This window comes from Schistocerca cancellata, chromosome 2 (assembly GCF_023864275.1).
Source record: "Schistocerca cancellata isolate TAMUIC-IGC-003103 chromosome 2, iqSchCanc2.1, whole genome shotgun sequence".
NCBI lineage: Eukaryota > Metazoa > Arthropoda > Insecta > Orthoptera > Acrididae > Schistocerca > Schistocerca cancellata.
The window spans coordinates 846844849-846858665 of NC_064627.1; the positions used below are offsets into that span (position 1 = coordinate 846844849).

The window sequence follows — 13817 nt, forward strand, 5'->3', positions numbered from 1 at the left end:
TGATAGCCAACCCTCACTTACTGTGAACAAGTTACTACCACCAAGTTGGTTGCTAAATGCAGCTGCTTTTTTCTTTATTATCAGGCCACTGACTGGAACTCCTTTACCACATTGCTGTATGAACCATTTATGAGCAGCTATGCCCAGCTCTTGGTTCTCACTCTTTCGCATAACCTTCTGTTTTCCCAGTTCATCCATTTCGGTTGCATACTGTCAAATAAAATCTTTCTTTTTGATGTCCTAAATAGTAGCTTGACCAATACTATACTCAGCAGCAATGCCTTTTTGTGAAGATCCTTGGTTCAATTTAAAATTTCCAGTTCCTGCTTGAGGTCTACTGTATCCTTTTAGAAAGACACGATACTGAACTGTATAAAATGCCACAATTTCTTATATGTATAGCATTCCTTAACATTGCCATTCACTCACAACATTGTAGCACAAAATAATGCATTGTTGTGCACCTTATCAGATTTGGGTCAGATTACTGATGGTCAGATTAGCGAGAATTTAGTGTATGACAGTCATGCTGTCTTGTGCTTTTTGTACAATGCCCCTGTTCTCTATCAAAATTTAAGCATCTGTAAATCTGGTTAAAGAGTTTTGGGTGCAAAGTTTTGAGTAGTTTTGGGGGCCAATATCTTAACTGTATGTTCTTTAATCCTTTATAACTTGCTATAACCTGAGAGAGAATTTTTTAAGCTTCAAAAGCTAATAGTTTAATTTTTAGCAATGCCTGCTTATAGCCAAAAATAATTGCTCTCTGTTTAATCATTGCTGAATTATATTTATTTTCTCTGAACTGTCAGTTCCTCTCTGGAGTTGATCTTATGATTATCTTACTCTTGAAAAGTTTTGTGACTGAACTAATTTCTGAAGCAAGAAGTGTCTGGTGCATTCCCCCTCTCCTGCTGCAGTTGAGGTGGCAGGTCTTAGACTTTCGCAATTTTACTATGTTAAAGCCAGCCTCAGCTGCTGAAAGAAATATAATTGTTGGACTTGACTTTACACTAGATGTTCACCCTCGTCCATACCTACCACAATGCCCAGCTGATGACAAATTTTCAATTTCTACAAAATACCTGTTGTAATCCATTTGGAAAAAACAAACATGAAATTAAGAAGGCTTTATATCCAATTGATATTACTCATTTTGAAAAGTTGAAACTGTTGGCTAATAAAGTTTTCAAGCCGGGCCAGCAGCTTTGCCCCAGATGTAGGCACAAATTTGCTCATAACAAATACAGGCTCTAGATGAGCAAGAACCTATGGCTACTGATTACGTGGATGCAGCTGACACTTCCTGCGCAGTGAATACTTCCCTGGCATTTCTTGAAGATTTCCTTTTAAAGTTTTAATGAATTAGCAAAAGCATCAACAATGCTAAAGGAATATAGAGGAATGCTCGAAACAAGTTGTTGGCTTTTACCAATGACAGAGGAAACATGCAACAAACACTAAACAATATGGTGACTATAATGTGACACTGATTTTTTCAAACAGGCTAAGCTGTCACCACAACCACGTTTCTCTCTCTCTCTCTCTCTCTCTCTCTCTCTCTCTCTCTCTCTCTCTCTAAGTATCACATTCTCTGGCTTTGGCAACTCACAGCTAACTGCGAATATATGCACAGAAAGGCAATGTGACAGCAGACATTAACATTATGTCATTGGCCAAAGCCAACGACTCATCTCGAACTTTCCTCTTCTCCGGGCTATAGCAGCAGCTGCTGGCAAGAGGTTCACTGTTATGGACACGTATAGTGAAGCAGTACCAGAAATGCACGGTCATGAACATTTTAATTAATGAACTAGAAAATTAAATGCATCACTCAAGTCATTCCAGCAAAGTTCAAATTTTGACCCTGGGCCCAACCAGCTGGAGCTTAGAACAACCAAAGAATTTAATGTTTCTGTGAGAATGGTAAAGCAAGCAAGGGAACTAAACATAGGGGCTGGCATCTTGGCACTACCAGCAAAGGGTAAAAATGATTACGTAGCAGTAAGAGTGCATGGCGAAAAAAGTTCATAAGCAGGAATGCCTCTACTTGAAAGAAATGTCCAAAGCCTATTGTAGGCAGAATGGCATCAAATCAGGCTTCGCCAAATTTTGTGAACTCAGGCCAAAGTGGTGTATTACAGTCAGCACCACTGGTACTCACTCTGTATGTGTAATACATCAAAATTCCAATCTGATGTTGGCTACAGCACCTGTCAAGGATGATGACTATAAGGAACTAATCAAAGAAGACAGTGCACTGTCTGGAATCAAACACTGACATTATGAACAATGTCACAAAAACCTGCACTAGAAGCTTATTTGGTAGATGTTTTCAAAGAATATGAGCTAGAAAAAGTTACAGAATACCAACAGTGGGTTCAGGTTTATACTGACAGATATAAACTAGATACAAATCAAGCAACTGTAGAACAGTTTACAGTAGAACTGCTTTTAAAAATTAATGGTTTAACAAGCCACCATTTCATTTCAAAAATGTGTTGCATCCCTTTGTAGTTTACTTTGTAAGTAAGAAGTATAGAATATAAGTGTGTATTATTAGTGACTGCCTTCGTCATGATACCACTGCAGTTTCATGCATTCATAACGAGGATAAGAACAAGAGACATCAAGCACATACACTACTCTAGTGATGGATCTGCTGCCCAGTACAATAATTTCAAGAATTTTATCAATTTATGTCTGCATGAAAAGAATATTGGTATATCTGCTGAGAGGAATTTCTTTGGAACCAGTCATGGAAAATTTCATTGTGATGGAATTGGACGAACCGCTAAAAGACAGGCAGCTCATGCTAGTTTTCACAGTCTTTTTTTCCTTCAGCCGAAAACAATGCTACAAATGCGAAATGTAAAATAATTATTTGAAATCTCCTAAAAGAGCACACCAAGTTTCCATCACTCCCGACAGGTAGCGTAGCTGTAGTACAGTTTCAAAATGGCTTTTGTAAGTGATGTACATTACAAGCAACATGCCATCATTTACTTTCTCACTGCAGAGAAAGAAACTGTAGGGAATATTCACAAATGCTTGTGCAAAGTCTGGAGCAACCACTTTCGACAGAAGTACAGTTTGTCGCTGACCACGGAGGGTGAGGTCTTCAGAAGGCAGTTCGGTGGAACTCCACGATTTGCAGTGGTCAGGGAGACCATCCAAGGTTGTCACACTTAACATGTTGCAGCGAGCTTATGTTGTCACTCAGGAGGACAGACACATTACGACTCACCACTTGGCACTGCATCTGTCAACCAGCAAAGGAAGTGTGGATGTAATTGTCCGCACTCTTGGATATTTAAAAGTGTGTAAAAGATGGGTCCTGGTAGTGTATATCGGTGGATCACAAATCTCATGGAAAAGACACTTGTCTTGATTTGCTGCAATGTTTTGGACCTGAGGGGAAGGACCTCGTCCCGGATTGCGACAGGTGATGAAATCTGGGTTCACCATTTTGAGCCCAAAACAAAACGACAGTCGATGGAGTGGAGCCATTCCCACTCCCCACAAAAGAAAAAATTCAAAGCACCTGCCTCCGCCCGTAAGGTCATAATCACTGTGTTCTGAGACTGTGAAGGTGTGATTCTGATTGATGTGATGCCAAGAGGTGGTACCATTAATTCAGAATCATATGTCAACACATTAGAAAAAACTTAAGACGCACTTCTAGCGACTTTGGCACCACACCAACCCAAGGAGATGTTCTGCTGCAACACGATAACCCTTGGCCCCACACAAGTCTGAGAACTGCTGAACACATCACAAAACAGGGTTGGACAGTGTTACCCCATTCACCCTACAGACCTAGCCTAGCCCCCTAGGTCTTTCACTTGTTTGGGCCATTAAAGGATGCCATTTGTGGAAGACATTTTGAGGACGATGAGGAGGTGATTCACACTGTCAAGCACTGGCTCTGCCACCAGGACAAGGATCCGTACCGACAGCGCATACACACCCTTGTTCCGTGCTGGAGGAAGGCCATAGAACGGGATGGAGGTTATGTGGAAAAATAGGGTGTGTAGATAAAACACTACCCTGTCATGTGTGTACTTCTCACTATGTTCAATAAAGTATTGTTGAAGAAAAAAAATGTGGTGCATTACTTTCTGTGCAAACCTCGTGCATTGCTTCTGAAGCTAGAGAATACTCTGCCTTATAAATAGCAGGATAGAAAAGATTAAAGAACACACAGTACAGATATAAGGGCCCAAAACTACCCATAGTTTGGAACCCAAAACATATTCATAAAATTTGCAGGTGCACACATTTTGATAGAAAAGGTCAGAGGCTACTGTGAAATGCATGGCTGTTTACTCGTCAATGTCACAGACCAACATATACACTGTGTGTGAAAAGTAATAAATGGCTGTGTATCATATTACCAATTCTTGGCTGAATTCATCCATAAAATTATGCTTTATGGCTCGTTAAACATGGGCTTTCCAAGTCACACTGTGAATTTTCTGCCATTTTTGAAACTTTGTACAGCTGTCGCCTGATGTACTTCAAAATCTAATCAGTAATATAGTCTTATTCACCACTAAGTCTTTTTGGGATTACAGAAGTGTCCGATTCCACCTGCCTGCTTTGACCCATTACATCATCAATATGGTAGAAATGGCTATTCTAAGCGTCTCCAATATGGCGCCTATGATGTCACTACATACACACGGCAAAAACCACAAAAATACGTATAAATTAGACAATAACATCTCCCTCCAAAAATACAATCAAACTAATGGGACAACCGTGGGAAATTGGGTTTTTTAGGGAGGGGCAAGCTAAAAATAACATTAAAAAATAAACGAACACGATTGTCAAACACACAAAAAAAAAATATATATATATTATTACAAAATCTACGGGAATCTGACACTTCCCTTGACTTACATAGGTTAACCACAGCTGACGATACCTAAACACCAAAGCTTACAGCAAAAACTACAGAAATTCGAATCAGACGATTCCCTTGACCACAGCTGACAATACCAAAACACCAATACCTGCATATAAAACTGTATGAAAATTGTAATCGGTCATTTCCCTTGACCTATATAGGTCAACCATAACTACTGATATGAAAAAACCAACACATACAACTACGAAAAACAGAACTAAAACCACAACACCTCAAAAATTAAAAAGTCAAACATCCCTACGTAAACTAACACATTCGATGCACAATAAATACACGAAACATTACAAGTCTAGAAAAATAGACCCAAAAATATTACCACCAACAAATTTCGACACTATGAAGTAGGTCACACACACACACACACACACACACACACACACACACACACACACAGAGAGAGAGAGCACCAACAAATACAACAAGACGACATTTACAAACGCAACCAGCTCATAAACTGTGCACCATAATGACATCACACGCCACAACACTCTTACGTCATGGGTCAAAGCAGAGGGGTGGAATCCGACACTTCCGTAGATCCGTCTCTTCAGTATACAAAAGCAGGGTCTTTAAGAGTGCCTTTCATGAAAGTTATCCAAATTTGGTACTTTGGCATTATTGTAGGTGGTGTAAACTTCAGATCCTTATCTACAAAAGGCTGTAGAGAGAGAACCCACCGAGATATCGAGCAGCAAGTTTGAACATATACTGGTATCTGCCTAAAATATTGTTGAACCTGGATTTAGGAATGGTCATGTGAGGACCACATCACTGATGTGAAATGACCATGCTTTATAAGTGCAGATATGGAGCATGTTTTAGAATTGGTAAATGTTGCTTAGAAATACCACTACCCGCAAGTCAAGAAATGCATTATTTCACTGATGGATGCACTGTTCAAATAAAGAACCACTAGTTACAGTAACCAGTATTTGATGTATCGGGAGGAACTATGAAACATTTATCGAGAAAAGCTAGTCTTCAACTACAGAATTATGTACAAACAACAACTGCGTCTGGTGTTTACAATTCTGCAAGGCAATTTTAACAGAAAATCATTGTTGATTTCCTATGCAAGAACCATGAGGAGATTTTTGACAACATGCACAATACCCAGTACCAGGAATTTCCATGATTACAACTATTTGGCGAATTTATCATAAATTAGAAGAGTAACTTGGTGTAAAAACCTTTTCTTGATTTTCTCGTTCAACGAAAATGCCCTGCAATTAACGTACATCCATCCACAAAAGCTGTGTACGAGGACTGGTAGTACTTTGCCTACGCCAAGAATATATCTGATCAAGGAGATGCAGAGATACAGTCAACCACAAGATTCTATTAAATAAATTAGAAGCATTAGGAATAAGAGGGGTAGCTAATGACTGGTTTCGATCATACCTAGCAGATAGTGTACAAAGAGTAGAGATGACACATACTTCAAATAGATCTAAACATTTAGTAAAACACTTACCAGAACCAAATTACATTAATATAGGGGTTCTGCAAAGTAGCATATTAAGACAAATACTATGCCTGATATACATCAGTGACTTTCCCAGTAGTGTTACTCATGGTGAAAAAATTATCTTCACTGATGACAGCAGTATTATAGTCACTGAGAGAATATGAGAACTTCTTGCAGAGAAAGCAAATTAAACTCTCAAGGAAGTTTACAATTGGTCAATAAGCAATAAAGTGACAGAACACAAAGAAAACTAATACCATGAATTTTAGTTTAAAGAGGGAAAATGACAATGTGAAATTAAATATAGATGACACCTCTATAGACTGCATAACAAATGCAAAATTTCTAGGAATGAATATTGATTCTCAGTTGAAGTGGTGTGAACACAGAAAGGTACTTGCAAACAGAATGTCATCAGCATGTTATGCCCTTAGAATCCTATCATCAGTGTGTAACATGCACTGTCTTTTAGTTACATATTATTCATATGTACACTCAATTCTTAGCTATGGAATTCTTTTTTGGGGAACAAATGCACAAAATATGAGCACTATTTTCAAACGCCAGAAAAGAGCCATGAGAATAATAACCAAAAGTACTAGTCAAGCTCATTGTAAAGATCTGATCAGAACACTGGGGATTTTAACTGCTCCATGTGAATACATTTACCAGTCAGTTGTACACATCAAAAATAACGTTGGTAATTACTGCACAAACAGCTCTGTCCATGACCATGCAACAAGAGAGACACTCAACTTACATTTACCAAGAAAAAAATAAACATAAAACTCAAAACAGCATTTTCTACCAAGGAATGAAACAGTACAATAAATTACCAAAAGAGATTGAAGAAATTGCAAAAATACACTTATTTAAAAAGGCAGCTATAAAGTGCCTATTATGCAATACATTTTATACATTGTAGGTTTACTTCGATGAAACAGAGTAGGGGTACGGTAAAAAAAATGTTATACAAATAAATAATAATGATTATAAAACATCCAACATTCCATATAACACCTTCACACTGTGGTTTTCTCCTTTTCTAGAAAAACTTACACCAAAGCTATGCATAGCACAATACTAACACCTCTTCCTCTTTCTGAGCTCAACATCTCTCTCATTATTGAGGTATGCTGACTCAATTTTTCAGGATAGCAAATGGCAAGAATGGCCCAGAGATCACCAGTGTTGTGTGTGTAGTGAGTGAAGAGTTATGAAACATTGTGTGTATAGTGTGTGCAGTGACTGATAGTGAAATATGAGTGAACAGTGTGGCATTACATTATTTAATAAGTTATTTGTAAAAAAAAGTATTGTATGCCAGAGTAAATCTAATGATTATTTCTAACTAGAAGCCTGTAAATGTATGTGTATAAGAACTAGCTTATTTTAAATTGATCTAACCTTGTAAACACTTTGACATGTCCTCTGTCCTCGTAAAAACAGATTTACGTATGAATAAAGCTGCTATTACAACTACTATTACTACTACTACTACTACCAAAACTATGTTCCAGGAGGTTGGAGAAATGTGATAAAGAGTTTTTCCAATACCCTTCTCATTTTACCAGAAATGGAACATGACATTTTTAATATTCTTTGTAACTTTACTGCTGAAATAAATGCATTTCTGATGCACCTCTTAACTGATGAAACAAATTCTAAATTAAAAGCTTAATTAAAACTGATTTATGAGTATTTCTGTAGATAAGTATCACAATTCTACAGATCCTAATTACCAGAACATAACTGCATTGAAAATTCAATATACAACGTTTTTGTCTCAGACAAAAAAAAAAATGTTATAGGTGTTATAAGCAAATGTGCAAAGTTTCATGAAAATCTGATACAGTGGGTGGCATGATCTGGTTGCTAGGACATGGCATGATCTATAAGACACATTACATACTTTCTAAAATGCATCTTTTTTTTCTGTACAGTTTGTGGGACAACAATAGGCACCATGACGCCGTCAAATATAATGCTTACTTACCTGTACAGAATGGAATCGTTAGCAGTAGGTTTCACCCTGTTGCGGCATTTACAACTGCCTTTGCCCAACGTGGTACTAAGCTATCATTGACCCTCGTGATGAGCCAACTTTGCTTGCCTCGACAAAGAAGTGATGTAATCTTTCCTTGGGCCGATATGCTTGTCTGAAAACGTACTCTGCCAGATACCCCTGAAACTGTTCTCTCTTGCGACCTTTCGGTACAAATTTTCGAAGACGTCTCAACATTCTTTGCGCATTTCGTGTATCAGCATCGCTATTATTAGATAATACAAATTGCAGCCCATGATTTTCATCGCTCTGTTCCGAATCCTGCTCACTCGGAGTGCCGTATACATTACTGCAGTTGTTTATAACGCTAGTTCCAGGGAGAACATTTTCTGATAAAACGCGTCGCAAAGTTTCTTTTCCTTGTTTATCGACGTGAACAAGGAATATTTTGGACGATCCGCGCTGTATACCGCCAATAACCCAGCACACGTCTTTTTTCCTACCAAGAGAATATCTTTTTTCGCCGAATTTCGCTTCTGCTACCTCAACAACGGTGCCTTGACCACCTACCCGTCGCGCAGGATTCGAAGCCCACGAAATGCAGGTTTCGCGGCATGCTGAGGTCCAGTTCCCTACCGTCAGTGAAGTGAAACCAGTTATCCTCTTGAGCTTTACCGTCTTAGGATACGAAGTACAGAGCCAAAGGGAACAAAAGTGAGCAATGTCGATCACACTTGACAGTGAATTCCCAAGCCAAGAACCTTTTCGTGCGCTCTGGTGAAACGTACACTGAACTTTTACCATACGACTACCCTTCCGCACAATGCGCGGCCTCCAACATCTAAATGAAAAGTCATAAAATAAAAACTTCGCTGGTTGCTGGCATTTTCTGCACATCATCTTGCCTGGAACTACATCGTGATCAATAAGCCATTCCCACAGGCTGGTCACACTAAGTCTGAAAAACTGGAGGCAACCTATTAAGCATCCACTACACTTCATCACGTTCCACTGCTCTTGCCCACCACTCACTGTGGAATAATCAGTAACCACAGAAAAACAATAAATAATGAAAGTAACGAGTAATCTGTACAAATATATGGCTACACCATGTGACACCAACAACACAAACTCCCGCCTTCGTAAGTGTCAACCTCCTAGCGACTTTGTGTACTTGCCAGGAAACAGGCCGTACTGCGCATGCGCAGCTACGATGACGTTTTTGCTCTGCTCAGGCTTTTCGTGCGTGGTGGGGCATCAGGTGGCCATGTGCAACCCTGCGGCGTATTGAAAGGACCTAGGGAGCAATTGTTTTATCAATTCTACCCACATAAGGAATGCAAATAAGGAAGCAGTTCTTGGCGTAATACTCCTTACAAAACTAGACTCTACAGGTCTGTATGAAATATGGCCGCGAGTGTAGAAGTGTGTAACTCTAAGACGAGAAAAAGTTACAGTTATGTACTAAAAAAGGGAGTGTGCGAGAATTGTAACGTCGAAATAACAAATTTAAGAGAACGAGTTTCAGGTCTACAATTCTTAGTCAACGAAATCACCACACTCAAGAATGAAAATCGGGAACTACGGTCGAAGAACAAATCATCCGAAGTGGCACCTGACGAAAGGCACAAATCGTCCGAGTGGACAGAAGTGAGACACAAAGGTAGGACTTTAGCAGGAAAAATAAAAACGAACTTTGCAACAGCAGTTACATTTACGGATAAAACCAAATACGGTGTTCTGCAGTCCAGTGACTGTGTTAAAGACAGTGAAAATTATCCAGACCATTCAAAAGACAATGCGCTGAAAACGAATGGTCACTCTGGGAAAAATGTTGATAAACGGGAAACAATAGGTAAAAAGAACAGTGTGCCTTTTCTAACAGATAGCCATGACAGGAATTTATCAAGTATGTTTCGAGAAATAAATCGAGACTTAGCAGTGACCAGTGTTGTTAAACCTGGAGCGGGAACTAAACACGTTTTAGACGCTTGCATTCAAACAAAATCCACGCAAGAAAATGACTTTGTCGTATGCATAACGGGATCAAATGATGTTGCGAAAAATTAAGCAGGTGTCTGCGTAAAAGCGCTTCAGAACTTTCTAGAAAAAGATAAATCAAGGAATACAGTTGTTGCTACAGTGCCTCATAGGCACGATCTAATCTATAGTTCGTGCGTTAATAAAGAAATTCGAAGAACGAATATTAAAATAAAGAAACTGTGCTCTGAATACGCAAATTGTGCTGTTGTCGATATAAGTAAACTTAAACGTAACCTTCACACCAGACACGGGCACCACCTAAACTATGAAGGGAAAAAGTTTGTGTGCGAACGTGTCAATGAAATAATTAAAGAAAGACTCACACGGAATAAAACCATCTACGAAAGTAGCGGTTTGAGTAATACCTGGAATGTACGTCATTTTTTAGTATAAAAGTCTGTGAATCGTCGGGTAATAAACCTCCTGTACTTGCACTAGGAGCTAAAAGCGACATTCGAATGAGAGAGTATTCTCAGACAATAAACAATAAAGATAAATCTGTTACTGTGATGCAAACGAACATTCGCTGCATTAGGAACAAAGTATTACAATTAGAACATTTTTGCAGTATTGAAAACGTTGATGTTGTTTGTATCTCAGAACATTGGCTGACAGACGATCAAGTACAATATTTTGTTCCTCAGGGGTATGCTGTTGGAGACATTATGTGTAGAAGTGAAAGAAAGAATGGAGGTGTCCTAATATTTGTTAAAGATAGTATAATGTTTACTAAAGTAGATGTTGGCTCTTACTGTGCAGAACTAGATGGAGAATTTAGCTGTACAAGACTAAACGTAGAGAATACTATAATTGTTAGATTATATAGATCTCCAGGAGGAGATGTAAATACATTTTTCGAAAGATTTGAGCTGCTTATGAGGAAAATACTAAAATCTAACATAAAACTAATTGTCTGTGGCGATTTCAACATTGAAATGGCCAACAGTGATGAACATGTTACTAGAACGTTTTTTAATATCTTAAGATCACTAAATTTATAATGTACAAATTACACACCAACACGGGATAAGGCGTGCTTAGATAATATTATAGTAAATTTTTCTAGAGATATGTACCACGTCAGACTTGCCAGTGGAGCCCTAGCTGATCATGAACCATTGATTTTAACATTCTCCTGTGATCAGTTGCCTAAATCAGACAAATCAGTCAGAATCAAGTCTAATGCCACATGGGTAAGAGGGCAGAAAGATGAATATATTAATTTATTTATTGACAGAATATCTTATGTTAACTGGGACTTTGTATACAACACACAACCTGGAAAGGGTGCTGGTGAAATGCTGTTTAACAACTTCCTGGAAATACTCATAGAGTTATGGTACTCCTGCTCACCATTAATCAAAAGTAGCCCTAAGATTAGATTAGATTAGATTTACTTTCATTCCAATTGATCTGTAGTGAGGTGGTCCTCCAGGATGTGGAACATGTCAGAAAAACAACAATACATGACAAATATTTACAACTAAAACAAATAAGCTAATGTACCATTCCACAGGTCCCAAGTGGAATGATCGTCATTTTTTAATGAACACTAAGAGTCATTTTACAAATACTAATGCACTGAATTTCAAATAAAAAAGTTTTTTATTTATTTATAAGGTAATAAACATGTAATACAACTACTGTAATACTTATTTACAATGAACACATTACTGCACTGAAATGGTGCAGAAGTTAGATTATACTTACACACACACACAGACACACAAATTTTCAGTGAACACATTACTGCACTGAAATTGTGCAGAAGTTATGTTGTACTTATATACAAATCAGTTGGTTTTACTAAGAAATTCATCAATGGAGTAGAAGGAGTTGGCCACCAATAAATCCTTTAGGCTTCTCTTAAACTGAATTTCATTGGTTCTTAAGCTTTTTATGGCTGCTGGCAAGTTATTGAAAATGTGTGTTCCTGAATAATGCACACCTTTTTGTACAAGACTAAGTGACTTTAAATCCTTGTGAAGATTATTCTTATTTCTAGTATTGATTCCATGAATTGAGCTGTTGGTTTGAAAAAGTGATATATTTTTAATGACAAATTTCTTTAAGGAATAAATATATTGGGAAGCTGTAGTTAGTATCCCTAGTTCCCTGAACAGGCTTCTGCAGGATGTTCTTGAGTTCACACCACATATAATTCTTACTGTACGTTTTTGTGCCCGGAAAACTTTAGCTTGGCTTGATGAATTACCCCAAAAAATAATCCCATATGACATTATGGAATGAAAGTAAGCATAGTATGCCAGCTTTTTCATTTTTATATCCCCTATGTCTGACAAAATTCGCATTGCAAACAGAGATTTGTTAAGACGCTTCAGCAGTTCTGTGGTGTGCTCCTCCCAGTTGAATTTATTATCAAGCTGTAATCCCAAGAATTTAACACTGTCCACTTCTTCTATCTTCTTGTCATCGTATGTTAGACATATACTCTTGGGACACCCCTTACAAGTTCTGAACTGCATGTAGTGTGTTTTTTCAAAGTTTAGTGACAAAGAATTGGCTAGGAACCAGTGATTAATGTCCACAAATATTTTATTGGCTGATCTTTGTAAGACTGCACTTGATTTGCTATTTATTGCAATGTTTGTATCATCGGCAAACAAAACAAACTTGGCATCTGGTAATGTTACTGATGAAAGGTCATTGATATACACAAGGAAAAGTAAGGGCCCCAAAATGGAACCTTGTGGGACCCCACATGTAATTAGTTCCCAGTTGGATGACACCTGATAGCTTGATACATGTCTCTTTCCTAATAACACCCTTTGTTTCCTGCCAGAGATATAAGATTTGAACCATTTTGCAGCATTTCCTGTTACACTATAATATTCTAGTTTACTTAAAAGGATATTGTGATTTACACAGTCAAATGCCTTTGACAGATCACAAAATATACCAGTTGCCTGCAGTTTTTTGTCTAATGAATTAAGCACATTTTCACTGTAAGTGAAGATAGCCTTCTCAATATCAGAACCTTTTAGAAATCCAAACTGTGACTTTGACAGTATGTTATTTGAGATAAGATGGTTATAAAGATGACTGTACATTACTTTTTCGAAAATTTTTGAGAATGCTGGCAACAGTGAAATTGGACAGAAATTTGATGCTATTTCTTTATCTCCCTTCTTAAACAGTGGCTTAACTTCAGCATATTTCAGCCATTCAGGAAATATTCCACTGATAAACGACTGGTTACACAGATAGCTTAATATGTTACTTAGCTCAGAATCACATTCTTTAATTAACTTTGTTGATATTTCATCATACCCACTAGATGTTTTTGATTTTAAAGATTTTATGATGGACATTATTTCTGTTGGGGTAGTGAGGGTCAAATTCATATTATG

The 13817-nt window shown here is 37.8% G+C and overlaps 1 protein-coding gene across 1 annotated transcript in view; it reads right to left on the reverse strand.

Annotated features, from left to right (window-relative positions):
- Positions 1 to 9572, reverse strand: part of LOC126162763 (uncharacterized) — a 47831-nt gene extending 38259 nt beyond the window's left edge. The window contains exon 1 of the mRNA XM_049919453.1: positions 8395 to 9572. Coding sequence (XP_049775410.1) covers positions 8470 to 9405 — 936 coding nt within the window. The 5' untranslated portion in view covers positions 9406 to 9572 and the 3' untranslated portion in view covers positions 8395 to 8469. The remainder of the gene's footprint in view (positions 1 to 8394) is intronic.
- Between the last annotated feature and the right edge of the window lie 4245 nt (positions 9573 to 13817).